Below are 22,227 nucleotides of genomic sequence, written 5' to 3'. Positions count from 1 at the left end.
CATCAGGCAGTGAATTCATAACCATTTCATGTAATAAGTTTCTGTGAGGGAGCTTTTAGAGGTGGACGTCTGGTTCCTGTCACCACCACTGTGAACAATTCTGACTTGGTAAGTTTCTCTAAAACGGAGCATTTCACACCAAACCATCCTGAACGACTCTGTTTACATCTTAACTAGGAATGAGCGATTTATGGAAAATATCTGATTGTGATTTTCTGACTGCAATTTAAATTGAAACTGTTTAGTGTAAATTGAAGGTCAGACTTTTTTGTCCAGGAAGTTCAGAATATCCGCTTTTTCTGGCTTGAGGCTTGGCCCCTGAATGTAGTGTGCCAGACTGCCAGTTGTGATGTCACAAAAATTTAAGTTTGATTAAGTCTGATTTATCTACAGGCAGTACACAAGCTCTATGAAATTGCATTCAATTTCCACTCTTAAAACCTAAGACAGTGTTGTTGAAAATATAGACTATAATTTTTATAGTCATTTAATAACTTCTAAAAGTCACAGCTATTGCGATTTCAAAATCATGCTTCTTTAAATTGCAATTGTAAACATTTATTTTGCATAAATTTTGAGAAATTGGTAGAATTCCCCTTTGAGACAGTGGCTTCCTGAGCACATTTCTTAGTTAACTGGATAACTTAATTCAGAAGTGAGGATTGTCCCTCAGCTACTTTCCTACTGAAGAAACTTCTTGCATAAGTTTTCTGGCTTTTACTTCTGTCATTTATGTTATTTGTCATGTTCAGAAGGTAACACCTCTGCCTTCTACACTGTAGTCTAGGGTTCAATCCCCTGCCTGGGTAACCACCCTACACTATACCCTGTACTTAAGGTTTCAGTATCAATATCCAGCAATACTTAAGGTTTCTGTATCATTATCAGGTAGTACTTGAGGTTTCAGTATCAGTATCAGACAATACTTAAGGTTTCAGTATTAGTATTGGTATCAGACAATGCTCAAGGTATCAGTATCAGACAATACTTAAGCTTTAAGTATTGGTGTCACTATCAGCCGATACTCATGGTTTCAGTATTATATTTGCTTATACAGAAGGTTTCAGAATCGGTTTTGCTATCAGTCAGTGCTCTAGGCTGCAATGTCAATAACAGTATTGTCATTGCTATCAGCTGGCATTTACCGTTTTAATATCATCATCAGACAAAATCCATTTTCAATATCAGTATCGGCTTATACTTAAGGTTTCAGTATCAGAAAAGGAAAAAGTGATATTGCACCCTTCTTATTATCATTGTTAGAATGGCCCTGTCCATAGTTTGTTTTCGGCTCCAGATTTGATTAATCAGCTCATTAACAAGCCCTTCTGGATTTAGATCAGGTGAACTGGATCACCAGAAAAAGCTCAAATTTTCGAAACAGGGGGCTCGAGGCGCAGGATTAGGAAACACTAAAGCCCAGATTTAAGTTTCATCAGGAGAAGATGGAAAAGAAAGCGTCATTCCTACTGGACAGTTTGGGCCTGACAACATCACAGCCACAGTGAGGGTCCTGTATGGCCGGAGCTGTTTGCAGCCACACTTAGGAATCAATGACAAATGTATTATGCTGTCAGCAGAAAATAAGTCACAATAAATGTAAATCCTTTTTATTCAACACACCAGGAGAAAGGCACCTATGACCACCTGAAACCACAGGGGACGGCATAGACATTAGCCTGACGGTGCCCAACCCAAAACACCAATCGTACATTATAAGACCGACCTTTTAACTGACATAAACAACAAAAACAATCCCAAAAAAGAATCTGTCAGCCTTTGGGCGTGGTCATCTGCATAGCCATGGCTCAAGGGTCTGTTAGAGCCAGGACCAGCTGGTATAAATTAATTAAGAACAATTTTGCCAACTCTGTTTTGCACACAGAGGAATTAGACCTCCGCATTTAATCCATCCATGCAGTGAAACACCCACATACATGCACACCAGTGAACACACACACTAGGGGGCAGTCAGCACGCTTGCCCGGAGCAGTGGGCAGCCCTATCCATGGCGCCTGGGGAGCACTTGGGGGTTAGGGGCCTTGCTCAAGGGCACTTCAGTCATGTACTATCAGCCGAGGGGATTGAACCGGCAACCGTTCGGTCACAGGGCTGGTTCCCTAACCTCCTGTCCACGACTGGTAGCTGCCCATTGCAGTGCACTGTATGTAGTTCAGTTTTTTTTAAAGAGAAGAAATGTTTATGTTGGGCTGTTTTAGATTAATTTGTTCAAGGACTTTTATGTTGAAGAGCCTGAATGAGGTGGGTTTTCTGGAGTAGAGGAGAGGGCTGTGTTTTTAGCTGTTAGCATTAGAGAGGCTGTGTTTCTTATTGCTGTGTTTGCTGCTGTTCAAAGTAGCGCTATGGACGGGAACCTCAAGTTTTCTACGTTTCTCCTGAGAACCCCGAACAATGTTATTTTGCAGTTCATTTTTATTGATAGGCTACATTTAGCCAAAAAACTATTAAAACCCAAATACATAGCCAGTGAACACCTAGTCGAATGTTCGGGTTCAGACCTAATAATAATCCGGGATGCTGGGCGTTCATCCTCCAGCCCTCCTTCACCATAGTGGCGCTGAAATAAGTTTCAGTTCACGCTTTCCACCAGTTTCTTGGGAAACTGGGCAAGTTTTCAGATTTACAGATATGCTGCAGCACATTGTAAAGTATTTAAGAGGAATCCCAGCAGAGTTACAGTTTCTAGACTAAGAAGGACCAACTGGGTGAACCAGTCTAATACGGCGCACCCTGAGGCACTGCATTGCTGCAGCTTTAGTTATTTAAGAACACCAAAGAAAGAAGCTGATTGTGGGTGAAGCAGATAAACAATGCAGATAACAATTTAGATTATTTTAGAATTTAGATTAGGACCACAGGACCCCCTGTATTTTGCACCTTGACATTGATACAGATGTGTATATCAATAGGAACAGTGCTGTCTCACTTGTATCTGTGGTGCAGTGTTTGTTGTTTATTTGCATACACTTGCCTTGGATTATTTTAATATGATTCAGAATTATTAAAGAATAAACTAAAGAGTTTTTATTGTTATTATTCACATAGTTTAATACAGACCATAAAACAGTACTGTAAGATTTTTAAAGAAAGAAATGCTTTAAAAAAAAGACTGCCATTAAAGAGTGCACACAATCCTAATGTTGTTTTATTTGAATATTATAAGTAATATAACACTTTTTAAATTTACCTACAAAATCTGACAGTATATCATACAGAAAGGTAAAACAATGCAAAGCTAAAAAACATAGTTTAATTGAAATCAGCATGATTTAAATTATTATTAATAATAATAATCATATAATAAATATTAAGTGCAAAGAAGCTGAGTGTGTGTGTTTCTGCCAGACACTGACCAGGGTTCCCTTACAGGGTCAGTGTGGAGAACCCTAAAATAGTTCCTTGCAGCTTCTGCTTTTAGAAATGGCTGCAGTGAAGCTCTGTGAGCTGATTGCAGTCATACAACTCACAAAACCTCACTGCCAGAAAGCAGCGCTGGAGGCAAAATTAGTTTACAACAAACAGTAAACAGGATGATAAACAAGAAAGAACATGCAAATCAGAACAAAAAACATTACAAACTTAACATTTAAACACAAATAAGGACAGAGAAAAACAATATAATAATAAGTGGAAACTAATACAGTCTGAGCTGATGAGAGCTTTTTAAGCCATTTTCACTATGTACTTGATGTGCAGGGATTACAGTGATGGAATTCACATCTGATTACTGTGAGGCCTGTTGTGCTGTAGTGGTATTAAAGAGCTCATATAAGGGAAACTGAATGTTCCCTCTTTATTAATCTGATGGAGTTTGATTTAGTATATAAACATTCTTAAAGTATCAAAACAAACTCTATGTGAAAATCACAGCCTGTTTAAAATTAATTGTTTTTCTGAACTCAGTAAACATACATTATATGGACAAAAAAATGGGACACCTACAAGAGCTTTCATCATATCTCATTCTAAATCCCTATGCGTTATTATGGAGTGAGGTTAGACACTGGTGTTGGATAAGAGGGCCTGGCTCACAGTCTCCGTTCTAGTTCATTCTAAAGATGTTTGATGGGGTTGAGGTCAGGGCTCTGTGAGGGCCAGTTAAATTCTTCCACACCAAACTCATCCAGCCATGCCTTTATGGACTTTGCTTTGTGCACTGGGGGCACAATCATGCTGGAACAGGAAAGGGCCTTCCCCAAAGTGTTCCCACAGACTTCAATGGAACTGAGGGGCCTAGGTCAACCCCTGAAAAACAGCTCCATAGCATTATCCCTCCTGTACCAAACCCATTGCATGAAGCTCCTAACACAGTTCATTTGCTGATGTTGCTTCCAGAGGCAGTTTGGAACTCTTTAGTGACTGATGCAACAGAGGATGGGCACTGTGTGCACCCCCACTCTGTGAGTTTGTGTGGTCTATCACTTCGGACAAAAATCTCTTCAGTGCGACCCGTTCTACTGCCAGTGTTTGTCTATTGAGACTGCAAGACTATATGCTTAATTGTATGCACCTGTTAGCAATAGGTGTGACTGAAACACCTGAAAAATTAGGAGGAGTGCCCCAATACTTTTGTCTATATTTTATATTTTGTGTATATTCAGCCTACAGCAATTCAGGTCCGCCCTTTCACACTAAAGTTTTGAGGTGTATTTTCAGCCTGGGCTTCTTCTTTAATTAGGCACGATACAAGGCGGCCAATCAGATCAGAGTTCATTTTCGTACTTCAGGCTTAACTAAAACAGCTTGTGAGTCTTTTGCCTTTTTGGCTGTATTTAAATACATTTGATTTTTATATACAGCATTAACTATAACAATGTTTGGTATCTTTTATTTATCATCACTTGACAATTATTTTTAAATTTGACATACTATATCAACAAATTGGACCCAATGAAACACACAAAATACATACAATTGGATTTTTAAAAAATGTATATTTTTTCTGTTTCTTCATGAAGATATTAAGATAAATGATAAATGTAAGCCAGCTCAGTCCCATTCTGCATGCTTTACACCCACGGAAATATGATTTTGTATCAGATTTATATTGTCTATGCATTTTTAATTGGTCTTTTAATGTCATCCAAAAACTAGCATAGTGTTTCAAGCCAGCACTTTCAACAGACGTTGATGGCAGTGTTAAACATGACTGTTTTGATGCTGTGATTTCTTGAACAAGCTACATGATTTGATCACAACAGTACGTGACTTGAGGGTTAGGCTTGAGGCTAAAGAGAGATTGGGAAATGCCCTGCGGAAATGAATTGTGAATGTTTTGGTGGATAAAAGCATACAAACATTATAAGAGCAGCTCAGAAGGGACAACATAATACAAGAAAAATGTAGGACATTGGCCCTTTTAATTCTTTATTGGCAGACGAGTGCTGGAGGCATTTGGATTCAAAAGTAGTTCACAGAAAACAATAGACAATAACTTAAACCATAAAGAGTAAAATAAAAGACATGCACAGCAGGAAGGTATTAGAAACTTCTCATAAAAGTATAAGTAAGGCATTACAGAGAAAAACAATCTAATAATGACTAAACTAATACAGTCTGAGCTGAGTAGTTTTTAAGCCCTTTCACAATGTACTTGATGTGCAGGGATTACAGTGATGCATCTGATTATTTTTGAGGCCTGAATGGACAGACAAACAAAGCAAGTGTGTCACTCTGCAGTAGCATTAAAGAGCTTGTATCTGAATTGTTCTTACTTCTTGTATCTGATATTTTGATTTCGTGTGTAAACATTGTTGATGGAACAATGTGTAATATTTGCTGTATGAAATCATAAAAAGACCATCAGAGATTAGGGAAACATGCTAAATAGAAATTCTGGCTTCTCTGACAGCAGTGCTACAGCCAGTATGTTCTCCTTTAAAATCTCTGGAGCAGACAGCCTGTGTTTTGGCCTGTGACCCTGCCTACTGTCTATTTCCCAGGACTGTTTTGATAAACCGGGTTGCCAGATATGAAACAAACTGGCCACCAACCAAACACAGCGTGTGGCAGCCTTGGAAGCAAGCAAATGAATTGGATCTTCAGAGATGATGTTAGATTTTACCCACTTAAAAAGATGGTTCTTCAAGGGTTCTTTAGTAAAGTAAAGTGGTTGTACATAGAACCATGAACACTCAAAGAATACTTTGCATGATTAAATTGTTTTCTGCACTGTGAAATCGTTCTTCAGATTGATGGGGAATGTGCTGTAGATGGTTCAATACAGTACCGAAGGGGGTTCTACTATTGTAGCAAGCTTGACAAGCTTTTGGTGCTACATAGAACTCTTTTTAAAAAAGTTTTGGATAGAACCATCTACAACACATTCTTCATCAAGCTGAAGAACCACCATGCAGAGAAACCTTTAATTATGCAAAGGGTTCTTTGAGTGTTCGTGGTTCTGTTTAGAAAAATTTTCTTTGCTAAACAGCCCTTGAAAAACCATCGTTTTTCAAACATGAATGCAGGAGATGGAGGAGCATCTCCTCACCTTCCAAACTCTTCAAAACTCTCTTCATAATCATGAATCTTTGGAGCACTTTATCACTCTGGATTTGATATCGTTGTTGTTTATCGTGGTCTGAGTGACGCCAAAGACACTTTGAAATCCGATTTGGGCATCCAGACCATCAGACTGAGACGTGTCTGTAAAAATACGATTGAAAGCGCATTTCAAACCGCCTACAAATGTGGCTTGGATCTGATTAGCAGAAAATCTGATTTAATGTGTTTTTTTTGCTGTTCAGCCTATCAAAAATCAATCTGGATACAATCTGGTTATGACAAAAATCAGATTTGGGCTGGCAATCTGACCAAGGCCTAAGACAGATGCCGAGTTGGCTAGTGAGCAGTGAGTTTTAGCTAAGGTTATCCAGGTAGATAAGGCTGAAGTCAGCTCCCTTTTCAAATTTTCTGTTTCACCTTAAAAAGTGTGCCATTTAAGGTGGAAAAGGAATTCAAACAAAAACACTGACAAATGAAAAACTTCAGCTTTGTTCAAGATGTATATTCGGACCAGTGGGCTTTTGTTTTTGGGGTAACAAGCTGGTCTATAATTTGCGAGCAATAAAAACGTTGCAGACGTAAACATTAGCTGATCAGCCTAAATGGTAGGGCTCGTCGTCACTCTCCGCTGTCAAAGTATGTTTAGTATCCTCAACCTGGCAACCTACATATGTTCCTAGTCTGGGGAGGAGGGGGCGGAGCCAGACATCTCTCTGATATTTTTAATTTGGACTGCAGTACCTGTTTATACCGTTTGTGGAAACAAAGCTGTAAAAACAGCTTCTGTGATGTCACAAAAATGGTTCATTAGAGTATACTCCATTTACAGCAGTAAAGCCCAGATTGCTTTGTGAAAGAGGCACAAAAAGTCTTAAAGGTACAGTAACAGATTTACTCTCTGTTTTTCATACATAAAAGCACACAAACGTTGTAAGTGGAGCTCAGTGGGGAAAAATAAAATATGAAGAATGCAGGATATGGGCTCCATATCCATATCCTAATCCATTTCCTTTCAGCTCCTGAGGTGAATCATTCCATCCCATAATATTTAGAGGTGCATCTCTCCTTGAGGGGAGAAGAAGAAGAATATTTGTAACCGGATTGCCTGAAGAAGTCATGAAGTGACTCATTAAGAAGGCTGTCTGATTCATCTTATGAGCAAGCACACAGTAACAGAGAAATGTGGGACGTGGTCCCTTTAAAAGCTCAGAGTTTGTGATTAAGTGGTGCCGCGTGTCTGGTGATGGCGATGCAGGCTGGTTTGGGCTGGTACAGTCTGAGCTCTGAGCTTCAGTGAGTGAATAAGCCTTAGCTTCACTGCCTAAAGCCTCTAAAGGGATTTTCCCAAAGCCCCAAAACCCCACGCTCCAGCAGGTGCTGGTCTCTAACAGGGTTTACAGAGTCTCAGGATGCTCGCCACAGATCACCGCAGATCACACCCTCCACGTCACTGAGACTCAAATTCCACCTTGATTCACTTCAGTTTATTTTAGAACCATTCTGTTAACAACAGAAAACAAAACAACAGCTTTACTCCAACTTTTCTGCATAAAGAGCCAAGGCTCAAAAGAAGAACCTCTCTAAGAGCATGAAGAACCACTGAGAGGAATCAAGACTCAAAACTCTCTAAGAGCATGATGAAAAACCACTGTGTGGAACCAAGAATCAAACCTACCTAGAACTATGAAGAAGAACCACTGAGAGGAACCAAGACTCAAACCTACCTAAGAGTAGACCTAAAAAGAGACCTAAAAAGAACCATTGAGAAGAAAAACACGCAAAACTTCCTAAGATCATGAGGAAGAACCACTGAGAAGAACTAAGACTTAAATGTTCCTTACCTTGGCAAGTAGCTTGTGAGGTCTGTATGATTTAAATTAGCCTTTCTGCTCAAACCAAGTAAATTACATCCAATCAAATGTATTCCAACCAGATATTTTCATTAGTATTAAAACTGCAATGGATGCAGTGCAGCGAAAGAGAGCTGCTGTTCCTCTGCAGGCCAGTCCACCATTGGCAGATTAGTTACTTCATGAATTCAAATTTCATGAATTTCATTTTCATGAAGTTGAAATCTGCTGAACTTTTTCGCCGTGTGATGAGGCAGATTTCACTGCACCGCAAACCATTATGTATGATGCAGCAGAGCTCTCTATTGAAATAAATATGATAGTGCAATGCAAAGTTGCAAGTGGACACACCCTGTTACTCCAAGAGCTCCAGTCTCCAGCAGTGGAAAGCAGCACCAGTGTTAACGTTAACTTTTTCCTTCCATTTATGTCACTTCTTTTCTCTGCTGTCTAATGTGATTTCTTGCGGGGAGGTAGTGATAATGGATGCCTTCAAAGTGTTTCAGCCATCACTGCATTTACTCAATACTAAATTTGCTCATTATTGCCTCTTGAGGTGCAGAGAGGTATTACAAGACAGGATCGTTTGGGCTAGCCACTTAGCATGCTAACTAAAGTAGATATCTCTGCAACCCGAATTTCTTCACATTCGGTTAAAAAAATTTTTTGGAATGTTTTAATCTAGAAATCTGCTTAAATGTTCAAGTTTGCATACTGTGTCAGAAACCACAATCACATGTGTTAGGCTACATTTACACAGCAGGTAAAAGTGGCCCAAATCTGTTTTTATCACCAGATCAGATTTTTTTGTTTGGCTGTTCACATTATCTTTTAAATGTGATCTGTATGCGACATCACTCTGGACAGATCAGCTTCTTAACTGACCTGCATGCACAAAAGAATAATGCTTCACGAGGTGGCTCATCCAAAGGTAAACGGTCATGATGGCCAGAGAATGCTGGTCACTCCCAGAGCTTTCAGAGTCATCTTCAGAGTCAGCTGGGCTCATCACCCAGAATGTGTTCGAGTTTGCCGAAAAAAGGGCACGTTATTCGGCCAAAGCCACTTCTTTTCCTCCGGCCGTTTCGTTTGAAACCTCTTCAAACACGGAGCCGCTGTGATGAGTGTCTTCTAATTTTTGGTACAGAAACCTCAGCCTATTATGAGTCTGATGAATGTAGAGTTGGATTGACGTAAAAGTCACATGAATTCTGATCTGGCTGTTCAGACTGAGTCGCATTGCCACGTATCGGATACGTATTTGATTTCAGTACCGAAAGGTCAGATTCAGTGTGTTTTTTGCTGTTCACACTGACACGCAAATGATTTGGGCTTCTTTTACCTGCTGTGTAAACGTAGCCTTAAGGATTCACATAGTTTGAGCTGAGTCTGTGATGTTAGTCATGCAGTTAACATTAAAGATAATAGGTAAAGTATAGACTTCCACTTCTTGTTAGCCGCATTAGCCTCGTAGCTTTAGTGCTAAAACTAAAGAAGCAAACTTCAGACACCAAACATCTGCATCTTTTGACTGCATTTGGAGTAAGAACAGGAATTTGACTTTTCTCCAAACTATCGCTTTAATTGGTCACATATTGATCTTTCTCTGTTCAGAGTTCAGAGGAAAGTCTTAACAAAGCCGATGTGATAGCGCGGGACCCCCGGGGTTAATCCTGCTCCTCTCATTAATGCAGGAGAGAGCGCACAGTGAGATTTTCTCTGGATCTTCATTAAACTCACATCGTCACTATGAAGGATGAGTTTCAATTCGGTGATTCAATTAGCTTCAACATCTGCAGTTCAGATAAATGAACTGAAGCTGAGCGTATGGAGAGAAAAACAAGTTAATGAATGAGATCTTCACAGAGCTCCTCTAAAGGACAGAAGAGAAAACAGTAACAACATGTAAATTGGTGGTGTTTTTCTACGCAATCTGGTTTTGAAAAACAGAAAAATTATCACGCCTCAGTGTGTCCTGAGTGATTTGTTCAAATTAATGTTAAATGACTCCAGACGGAGGGAGCGGTTGCAGAGTGTGTTCAGTATTACTTTAGAGCAAGTTTGTATGAGTGGTTATGGTTGTGTATGATTATATTTATGCACAGAACACATTTATTATTTTAAATTGCTCTGTGATGTCTACATAGATGGTGTGTGACTTTGGGTGAAAAATGCCTGGATGTGGTTTTACACACCCATTTAATACTCATTAAATGAGCCGTTTTCTGGTGGGCTCATGAATAATCTGATGTGCTCTACTATTGGCTGGTTTACAGCAAGGCACCATGATGGCTCACACAGAAGCAACATGTGGAAATAGACACAGCAGGAAAATAAAATGAACCTCTGTGGAAATGAGCATAGTTAGCTAGGCTAGTCCTTTGGAGCTTGCTGGTAGCTAACATGAGCTATACTAGCTACTCGCTTTGATTTCAACAACACAAAGTAAAGTTATCTCACTATGAAGATATGAAGACTCTCAGTTTAATTTGATCTGCTTCAACCCTCAGAAGGTGGATAAAATCTCACAGCATGGCTGCTTACAGGCTGCTATTGGGGTTGTGATGCTAATAAAGGTGGAACTGCCCGTCTGTCTCTTCAGGGTCAAAAAATAAGCAAAGCTGCTCCATGTTGTCCAAGCTTTGAGAAGCTGTCCGGAGTGAAAAGTGCTTTGAATGAAAGCTGTACATAACCCTGTTAAAGATGTGGGAGCTAAAGCCGGTTTCCTGGACAGTTGTATGTATATTTTGGGGACATAAATATGAGATAGCAGTGTTTGAGGTTCATGGTGTATCAGTTCCATGTAATCTTATTCAACTGTGCCAGTGTAAATAGAATTTTTCAGTGTATGCCACCATTAGTGTGTATGAGCAAGGCTGAAAATGGCCTGTTCCAGCACAGATCTTGAAAACCTAATTAAATATATTTTTAGGAATAAATCAATGTGATAATCAGTTATTAATCTCAGTGTTACTGAGCTCTCACCAGCTACCATGTTTGTTTTTTATAACAAAATAATAAAGCAAACATACTAAATGGTCAATCAATGCAAATTCGAAGTTTGGTAGAAACATGTTAGAGTGTGATGGCGTACCTGCTTCTATAGAGCTGAAATACCTGGGAAAAAATGTCCAGTATGCTAGAAGTTTGGAATGATGGAGGATATTGACAGTCACGTGTATGGACAGTTATGTATATGAACAATTATACAGTTCATATAAACAGTTATATATATTATACAGTTATACAGTTCATATCCCAGTATCACATCCAGGCTGAAGCCCACTCACTTGGAAATCTCTCCAAATCCAAATGAGGAGCTCAGCAAGAGCAGGACACACAGATAAACCACAGCAACCAGGAGCAAATCAACTTTTCATCTGACAGATGAATCAGCAGGGCCTGATTACTTGATGATTCAGGCCTGATTGATTGACACATTTGTGAGTTTCCCTCAGATTAAAATATCAGCTTCTCAGATGTTTGACATTACTGATGAGTCTTCTGAGCCGTGCATGGACCCCATGTTTAGACTGAGCTTATTTGGTGCTGTTGACATGATGATCACATCTTATTTACAGTAGACGTCTGTAAATAAGCAGCAGCATGTAAATGTAAGTAGACTTTTGGTGGTCGAATTGCATCTGCTAACAAGGACACGCCCAAAACTAAACCCCACCCCCAAACTCCTCTAGTCTGACTCTTTAATGTCTGCAGTACAATCACTAACACATGCAGAACAAGCTAGCAATTGAAAAGCTATGGTAGCTTATTGTAGTTTATGTTCACTGTATGTAACGTGATCTACAGACAACCTTTCATCTGTGCTAACTTACACCACATCCATGTGCTGACGACAGGCTTGTTGTCCATCAGGCAATGTTAATTAGCACACTGGCACCCCCTACTGAGAACTCTTCCTTCAAGAGGTGTTGCACTGGTTTATAAATTTCACTCTCAGTTCACTCCCACCCTTATAAGTGTATGTTTCCCACATTTAGCCCAACATTTCTCATTGTTCTCACCAGATGCTCTTGTAAGGAGCCATTCTACGCAGACCTTCTCTCCTCCAGGGCCTTCACTGTGGACCACACTCTTATCAATAACACATTTAATAGTTTATTTATTCTACAACATCACCATGCAGTTTTATCACCTCTCATTAAACACATACCAGCCTTTTCTGTTATCCTGTGTCGTTTATTAAACCTCTATGGTCTGAGGTCTTTCTGGCTCAATCTGTTCATATCTTCTTAAACTCTTTTTAAGGGCTCTTCATATAACGTGATACTCATGTGTTTCATATCAAAATGTTCCCTTATCTTCATCACTACTTTCCAAAACCACTGCAGCAAATTCAGAAGCTGTAAACTCTCTGCATGCCATTTCACATGAGTCTCTGATGTGAACTGAATGAAGAATAAAGGATTTTCGGTGTGGTGGTCAGGCCTTAATGATTTCCTGAGTGTCCATTGGTCAGTTTCACATAGAATGTAGACAGACACACGAACCCACCAGTTCCACATGGTGCGAGGCAGATGACGTATATCTCCCCTCTTTATTGCCTTCTAACTCCAGGTGTGCTCTCTGATTTGTTATGTTTTTTTCAGAAGGGAATTTTAAGCCACATGTGCTTTAATTTAAAGTAGTAAAAATGCTGAGTGGCGCGCTGAAGAGGTTAATAGTGCTTGGAGTCATGGCGTATTACTTCAATGATAAATAAAATAAATGCAATGTCGGGGAACGGGCTCTGACTGTTGTCTGTGCTTATGCACACCGAATGGCAGTTCAGAGTACCCGGCCTTCTTAGAGACCCTGGAGGGGGTACTGGAAAGTGCCCCCTGTGGGGACTCCATTGTTTTGTTGGGTGACTTCAACGCTCACGTGGGCAATGACAGTGAGACCTGGAAGGACGTGATTGGGAGGAACGGCCTCCCCGATCTGAACCCGAGTGGTGTTTTGTTATTGGAGTTCTGTGCTCACCACAGTCTGTCCATAACGAACACCATGTTCGAACACAAAGGTCTGCATAAGTGCACATGGCATCAGGACCCCTTAGGCCGCAGTTCGTTGGTCAACTTCGTAGTTGTATCATCGGATTTGCAACCATGTGTTTTGGACACCCAAGTGAAGAGAGGAGTGGAGCTGTCAACCAATCACCACCTAGTGGTGAGTTGGATCAAATGGCGGGTGAAAATACCGGACAGACCTGGCAGACCCAAATGAGTTGTGAGGGTTTGTTGGCAAAGTCTGGCAGAGGAACCTTCCAGAAAGATCTTCAACTCCCACATCCGATAGAGCTTCAACTGCATACCGAGGGAGGCCAGTGACATTGAGTACGATTGGGCCCTGTTCCGTTCCTCCATTGTCGATGCAGCGGATTGGAGCTGTGGCCGCAAAGTTGTAGCTGCCTGTCGTGGCGGCAATCCCCGAACACGCTGGTGGACACCTTGGGTAAAGGAAGCCGTCAAGCTGAAGAAAGAGTCCTATCGGGACTGGTTGGCTCGTGGGACTCTGGAGGCAAAAGATGGGTACCGAAGGGCCAAGCGGGCCGTGGCTTTGGCGGTTGCTGAGGCAAAAACTCGGGTGTGGGAGGAGTTTGGCGAGGCCATGGAAATAGATTATGGATAGGCACTGAGAATGTTCTGGCAAACCGTCAGGTGCCTCAGGAGAGGAAAGTGGTTCCCGACCAACAATGTATACAGTGGAGTTGGGGGGCTGCTGACTTCAACTGGGGACGTCATTGGACAGTGGAAGGAATACTTCAAGGATCTCCTCAATCCCACCAACGATCCTTCCCCAGAGGAAGCAGAGCTTGGAGATCTGAGTGAGGGTCCGTCCATCACTCAGGCTGAGGTAGCCAAGGTGGTTGGGAAAACTCCTTGGTGGCAGAGCACTGGGGGTGGATGAGATCTGAATTCCTGAGGGCTCTGGATGTTGTAGAGCCTCTGCAACATCACATGGACATCTGGGGCAGTCCCCCTGGAATGGCAGACCAGGGTGGTGGTCCCGCTTTTTAAGAAAGGGGACCAGAGGGTGTGTTCCAACTACCGGGGGATCACACTTCTCAGCCTACCCGGTAAGGTCTATACGGGGTACTGGAGAAGAGAGTCCGACCGATAGTTGAATCTCAGCTACAGGAGGAAAAGTGCGGGTTTATCCTAGGTTGTGGAACACTGGACCAGCTTTTTATCCTCACTAGGGTCCTGGAGGGTGCGTGGGAGTTCGCCCAACCAGTCCACATGTGTTTTGTGGATTTGGAGAAGGCATTCGTTCGCGTCCCTCGGGGGATCCTGTGGGGAGTGCTCCGAGAGTACGGGATGAGGGGCTCATTGTCACGGGCCATTCTGTCCCTGTACAAACGGAGCAGGTTGGTTCGTATAGCCGGCAGTAAGTCGGATTGGTTTCCAGTCAGAGTTGGACACCAGGGCTGTCCATTGTCACTGATTCTGTTCAGAACTTTTATGGAGAGAATTTCAGCCAAGTGGCGGAGGGTGTCCAGTATGGTGGCCTCAGGATTTCACATCTGCTTTTCGCGGATGATGTGGTCCTGTTAGCGTCATCAGGCCGGGACCTCCAGCTCTCTCTGGATCAGTTTGCAGCCGTGTGTGAAGCGGCTGGGATGAAAATCAGCACATCTAAATCTGAGACCATGGTTCTCAGTCAGAAAAGGGTGGAATGGAATGTCGGGAGTGAATCCTTGCCCCAAGTGGAGGAGTTTAAATATCTTGGGAAGACCCAGGACACGTTGGAGGTATTATATCTCTTGACTTTCTCTTGGGAATGCCTCGGTATCTCTCCGGAAGAGCTGGAGGAGGTGGCGGGGGAGAGGGAGGCCTGGGCTGCTGCCCCCCCGACCCGGACCCAAGCGGTTGAGGATGGATGGATGGATAAATGCATTTTAAATCATAACAATTTTAACGTAAAGTCAAATACTTTGTATCCCACACTGTAATTAAATAAATCTGTGTGTCACATCCTCTTGAATTTATGGTCTAGTATTTTTCTGATCAGATATTTGGCAAATAGAATACTTGATGTATTAATTGTTAGGTTAACTGACTAATCATGAAAATAAAATCATCAATAGATTAATGGATAAAAAAAAATAATTGTTAGCTTCGGCTGTAGCCTAAATCCCTGTACTAGAGACTAAGTAATGACATTGAGCTGAATCTCTGTATAATATACTTACATTAAAAATACAATAAAACAGAAAAAACTAAGCTACTGTTTTATTTAATCTGAATGATGTACAGGTGATGGAATGTCAAAACATTTCTCTCAGTTTAACTTGCAAATGACTAAAGCAGACTTGAAGAAACTCTTCCACACCTTTATTTCTAGCAGGATTGATCACTGTAATGGTCTCCTAACTGAACCACCAAAAAAGTCAAACACCTTCAGCTAATTCATAATGAAGGTGCCAGAGTCTCACTAGGAGTAAAAGAAGGAACACATCCCCCCGATCTCACTCAGTGAATTATTTGTACACACACACACACACACACACACACACACTACTTGTATACACACACACTACTCAGACACAGCAGTGAAACACTTGCATATGTGAGTAGTGTGTTTGTGTGTACGTGTACAAGTCATTTGTGTGTGCACAAGTTGTGTGTGAGTGTGTACAAGTACTGTGTTCCAGTTTGTGTGTCTACAAGTTTCGTCTGTGTGACTAATTAGGTTCATAGAGCCATACAGACTCTGTGAGTGGACCTGAGTCGGGACAGTAAGCCCAGCAGAACTGTCTGAAGCTGAGGAATGCGGGTGCTCCAAGCTGTAAAGCGGCTCTAACGTTCTGCTCCCCTTTGGAGCCAGAAATAGTATCATGTGTAGAGATGGATGAGAGAGAGTCTGTTTACTGTCAGCTGTGATCAGAGCAGCGGCAGATACTCGGATTCCTCTTGTTCTCTCATCCCCCCCCCCCCCCCCCTCTCTCTCTCTCTCTCTCTCTCTGAATCTCTCTGAATCTCTCTCCGACTCAGTGTCTACACAGTTCACAATTGACAGGAATGGGGAGGAACCACATAGTCCCTGTAGTAAGAAACTTGCTAGTTTAGTCTGTGAATTTGGTTTAATGGATGTATGGAGAGAAAAAAATGAGGGAGTGAGGCAGTACACATAGTTAAAGGTAGGTGATTCCAGAGTGTGTGGAGCTAGGTTGGATAGGTTTTATGTTAGTAAAGGTTTTAACAACAGGGTGGTGAGAGCAGGGGTAATTCCTGTGGGGTTTTCCGATCATTATATGGTTACTGTGGACCTAAGCATAACAGCTACAACACATGCAAATTGTGACTGGCATTTTAATGTAATATTATTACAAGACAGTGTTTTTTGTGGTAAATTTGCACTTTTTGGATTAAGTGGAAAGCTCATAAGCACTCTTTTGAAAACTTAAATCAGTGGTGGGATGTAGGAAAGGTACATATCAGAATCTTCTGCCAAGGTTACTCAGCACATACTGCCTCATCAGCACGCTCTGCTGTAAAGAAACTGCAGCAAGACATTGAGTGCCTGGAGAAACAAATAATTGGAAACAATAGAACAGGCCTTCATAGAGAGCTAGCAGAAAATAAAAAGGCCAATTTACAAGAACAGGTGAAAAGGGCTTTAATACGGGTAAGGATTAGCTCAATTAAGGACATTGATGTGCCTAGTGCCTACTTTTTCAATCTGGAAAAAAGACTGTACAACAGAAGCAAATGACTTTTTTGAGGTGCATCAATGGGACCTTGATGTCTGACCCTGCTGAGATGAGGAGGCTGGCGGTGCAGTACTGTGCATAACTTTATGGTGCTAAGCACTATGACTCTGACAACATTGCAGACCTTCTTCAAGACCTTCCACAGTTGAGTCCAGGTCAGAGAAAAAAGCTGGATGCTGACATTATGGTTGACGAACTTACAGCGGCAGTGAAGCAACTTTCTGCTGGTCAATCCCTAGGAGTAGATGGATTACCAGCTGAATTTTATCAACATTTTTGGACAGATCTGGGACAGGATTTTTATGGCATTGGAATGCTTGCCGACTGGTTTGCTCCCTACTAGTTTGCAGAGGGCAGTTTTGTCCCTCCTTCCTAAGAAGGGAGATCTAGGTCTTTTAAAGAACTGGAGACCTGTTTCACTGCTCTGTGTGGACAATAAAATACTGTCAAAGTTTTTGGCTAATAGACTGAAATGTTATTTAGATACTGTGATCTGTAAAGATAATACCCATTGTGTACCAGAAAGAAAGATTATGAATAATCTGTTTTTATTGAGGGATGTAATTGATTTGAGTTTAAGGAATAATGATAGATTAGGGATTTTATCACTTGATCAAGAAAAAGTTTTTGATAGAGTCGATCATGGATATCTTTTTAAAACTTTGACAGCATTTGGATTTGGAGATAAGTTTGTATCTTGGCTTAAGCTTTTATACACTGATGCATCTGTCATGGTAAATGGTGATGGGGCTTTGAGTGTGAAGGTGCCAGTACAGAGAGGTATACGGCAGGACTGTCCCTTGTCGGGTCAGTTGTATAGTATTGTGATTGAACCCTTATTATGTAGGTTGAGATGAGATCTTAACGGGATACCTATAACAAAAGACCTCTTTGTTTCTTTCTCTGCTTATATAGACTATGCTACTGCTCAGGGAGATGTTGAGGTACTTAAGAGCAGTTTGGAGATTTATTAAAAAAAAGCATCTTCTGCAAGAGTGAATTGGGGTAAATGTGAAGGGTATTTGATTGGTCGTTGGGCAGACACAGCAGTTCCTCAACTTCCAGGATGGCTGCTATCGGGAAGAAAGGGTTTAAAGGTTTTGGGTGTGTTTTAAGGAAATAGTTTATTTCAACAGAAAAACTGGGAGGGTATGGTGAAGAAGGTATCGGCCCGGTTGTCTACATGGAATTGGCTATTACCATGGTTGTCATACAGGGGGAGAGTGCTGGTGGTGAATAACTTGGCTGCCTCTACCTTGTGGCATAGGATGATGGTTTTGGAGCCTCCTGATGAGCTGATTGTAAGGCTACAGAAGAAAGTGGCACATTTCTTTTGGAGTGGACAACATTGGACTGGGTAGCTGTGGTTTTTCTGCCAGTGGAGGAAGGAGGACAAGGCCTGCTGGATATACAGAGCTTGGTGAGGGCCTTTCGGCTGCTTTACCAGAGAGATTTACCATGGACTCAAACAGCCAGTAAAATCCTGCACAGGACAGGGAGTTTGGGATATGACCTTCAGCTGTTCTGGATATGTCTGACTTCAGCCAGTTTGTCTGCTCTCACCCATTTTTAACAATCTCTCTTCCTACTCTGGAAGATGGTTTTTGAGGTGTCCAGAGATGTTCAAAGTTCGACAGAGTGAATACTGGAATTACTGCATAACCCACTGATACAGACCAGACTGCTGTCCTTACCTAGCGTGAGAGCAAGCCTGTTGAGGAAGGAGTGCGTAAAGCTAGGGCACTGCATGGATGTTAATGGGTGGAAGTCACCCGTAGAACTCGGGGAGGTGACTGGACTACAGTCATGCAGAGTGGCCGCTAGACTGCTGGAAGAAGTAAAATCAGCCCTTCCTGGGTGTTATAGAGAGCTGATGGCAAGACGAGGGATACAGAGACAGCAAGCAGGAGCACTTTCTGCTCCTGGCTTGGAGGTCACATTGGCGAGTCAGGTGGATCCAGGGGAGGAGAGAGTTCCACCAGGAACATTGTTTCACATTCTGGACTTGAAACAGTTTCGAGTGCTTTCAAGGAAGGCTCTGTACAATGCCTGTGTCAAAGTTGCACACCAGACTGATCTGAGACATCAGAGAGTGGTAAGGTGGCTGAAGTTGTTTGGGCCATATGTCCTTCTGAGGGACAGGTGGAGATCCCTGTATAAACCCCCTATAGAGAAGTGTTTAATCCGATCTACAATGGAGGATTATTCATGGGGCGATAGCCACAGACAGACACGTGGCCCCACCGGAATCCATCAGTGGGGGGGGCAGTGTAGATTTTGTGGTCAGGATTTTATATTATATTGTAGGGACAGCAAAATTAGCTATATGGAAGATGAGGAAGAATAAGGCCACAGGTGCTGGCTGTGTGAATCCTGAGCTTATGTTAAAGTAGCTGATGGCAGTGCAGATTAGAGTGGAATATGCATATTATAGGCTGGTAGACCAGGTAGAGGTGTTCATTGATCTGTGAGGGCAGAGTGTTGTACTGTGCTGTGTTGATGATGATTCTCACCTAGTCTTCAAGTTTCAACTTCATATATCTGGATGGACCTATTGATAAAGGTGTAATAATATTGATGTAATAAAGATGTGTTAAATCTCTCTAAGTGTCTTTCTCTCTCTGACTCTCTCTCTCTCTCTCTCTCTCTCTCTCTCTCTCTCTCTCTCTCTCTCTCTGTGTAGGATCTGGGTCTGGAAGGTTCTTCTCTGAATGATATCCTCTATAAAAACACCGCCTTCCTCAACCTGGTGGATCCAATTTCGCATGAGCTGCTGCTGAGTCTGGCGCGAGACATGCAGTGTCCAAAGAGGGTAAGCGGTCCCGGCCAGGGGGGACGTCTCGCTCGGCTACACACAAAAGTAAATATAGATTCAAGGGGTAGATATAACCGCAGAGGCAGCAGGGGAACGCACGAGGGTCCAGCATGTCAGAGAGTTTCTGTTCGCAGAGCTGTCAGACCGACACAGTCCCACACTTACACTCAGACCACCTGGAGGCCACCTGCCAGGGGGTCTTCTACACAGAGGCAGGGGATACAGTTAAATATAGAATACCGACATATAGAGTTTTAACTATCTCAACGTCTTGATTAATGATGAAATCAGCTTCTTATCACATTCTGGCACTTCATGCGTTTAATTGTGGAGCAAAACATTTAAATGAGAGAGGAGGAAACTGCAGCATCACCACTCAAAAGAACCCACATCCCACATTCTCTGTTTTATTCTTTAACCTTTAGTGCTGATATTATGATATCTGGTTCTTTAATGCCTGATTTTTAGTATTAGTTTTGTAGTGCTGGTTCTGTTCTGCTAATTTTGTAGTGCTGGTTCTGTACTATTAGTTTTGTAACACAGGTTCTATACTGTTGTTCTGTAGCACCGGTTCAGTAGTATTCCTTTAGTAGAGCTGGTTCTATAGTGTTGGTTCTGTAGTGCTGGTGCTGTAATATCAGTTCTGTACTGCTGGGTCTATAGTGTTTGGAGGTTTGGTAGCAATGGTATTATAGCGTGTGTTCTATAATTTTGTTTCTCTAGCTCTGGTTCAGTAGTATCAGTTCTCCAGTTCTATGGCAGCACTGGTTCTATAGTGTGGGTACTCTAGCTCTGGTACTACATTGTTGGTTTGGTAACACTGGTTCAGTTAGTTTTCTGGTTCAATGTTTTAATAGTGTCAGTTCTCTAGTTCTGTAGTGTCAGATCTATAGTGTTGGTTCTATACTGTTGGTACTCTAGCTCTGGTTCTATAGTGTCGCTTCCGTAGCACTGGTTCTGTAGTTTCTGGTGCTCTAGCTCTGGTTCTGTAGTGTTGGTTCAGTAGTACTGACTCTATAGTGTAGCTTCGGTAGGGCTGCTGGTTTGGTATTATTGGTGCTATAGCATCACTTCTGTAGTGCTGTTCCGTAGTGTCTGTTCACTGGCACTGGTTCTATTCTGTCAGTTTGGTAGCACTGATTCTATAGTGTTGGTTCTCTAGATCAGGTTCTATAGTATAGTATCTGTTTTCTAGTGCTGGTTTTGTAGTATTAGTTCTCTTGCTCTGGTTCTACAGTGTTCTCTAGTGTTGATACTACAACGTTAGTTCTCTAGCTCTGATTCTAGAGTCTAGTTTAACTGGTTCTCTAGCTGTGGTTCTATAGTGCTAGTTATCTAGCTTTGGTACTGCAGTGTTGGTTCATTAGTGCTGGTTCTATGGTGTCAGTTCTCTAGTGTTAGTTTTATAGTGTTTGTTCTCTAGCTCAGGTTCTGTAGTGTCAGTTTTCTAGTGCTGGAACGATAGTGTTAGTTCTCTAGCACTGCTTCTATAGTGTTGGTTCTGAAATACTGGCTCTGTAGTGTCGGTTTCATAGTGCTGGTTCTGTAATATTGGTTCTCTAGTGCTGAATCTATAGCGTTAGTTCTTTAGCACTGGATCTATAGAGTTGGTTCTGTAACTCTGGTTTCACAATGTAAGTTGTGTAGCATTGGTTCTGTAGAGTCAGTTCTCTAGTGCTGGTTCTGTAGTGTTAGTTCCATAATGTTGGTTCTGTTGCACTGGTTCTGTAGTTTCAGTTCTGTAGTGCCAATTCATGTTGGTTCTCCCCACTGATGGTTCAGCTCCAGCCTGTTTGATGTGTGATATTTCGCTCTGCTGGTGTTTTTGTGCTGCAGCACTGATTAGATTAGTGGTGTTGAGTTGTGGGTGAATCTGGTTAAAGAGCTGCTTGGACTCAGACACACCTGCAGGCACGTCAGTTTAACACACAACTGAGACATGGTCAGAAAGAGAATAAGTGGACTTTAGAAAGACCAGCAAAGAGGACCGGAGCACATGCAGACACAGTAATTAGACCAGAAACATACTAGGATTAAATACAGCGAGCTGAACATGAACGAAAATGATGAATAACTTATTACAATTGCATAAGTTAGAATTAATTTACATGTTAAAATGTAAAAATAAAATTAATAATAGTAATAATAATAATAATAGTGGTAGTCAATTTAATAGTCAAAAATGCGACAAATGAGAATAAACTATTAAAATTGCAAAAATGAAATAACTTCAAAACAGATGAGGTAACGGTAAACTAATAAAAATAAAAGAATACAAAGTATAAAAAATATACCATGAAACATCTTAATATATACTGTGA

General features: G+C 41.5%; 1 protein-coding gene across 1 annotated transcript in view; it reads left to right on the top strand.

Moving 5' to 3' along the window:
• The window catches only part of lrrc75bb (leucine rich repeat containing 75Bb), a 46,329-nt gene that overhangs the window by 1,052 nt on the left and 23,050 nt on the right, over positions 1–22,227 (top strand). The window contains exon 2 of the mRNA XM_017693616.2: positions 19,775–19,903. Within this exon, the coding sequence (XP_017549105.1) occupies positions 19,775–19,903 (129 nt within the window). The remainder of the gene's footprint in view (positions 1–19,774; positions 19,904–22,227) is intronic.

The sequence above is a fragment of the Pygocentrus nattereri genome, chromosome 18, assembly GCF_015220715.1.
Source record: "Pygocentrus nattereri isolate fPygNat1 chromosome 18, fPygNat1.pri, whole genome shotgun sequence".
Taxonomy (NCBI): Eukaryota; Metazoa; Chordata; class Actinopteri; order Characiformes; family Serrasalmidae; genus Pygocentrus; species Pygocentrus nattereri.
This window is presented reverse-complemented; position numbering and strand designations above follow the sequence as displayed.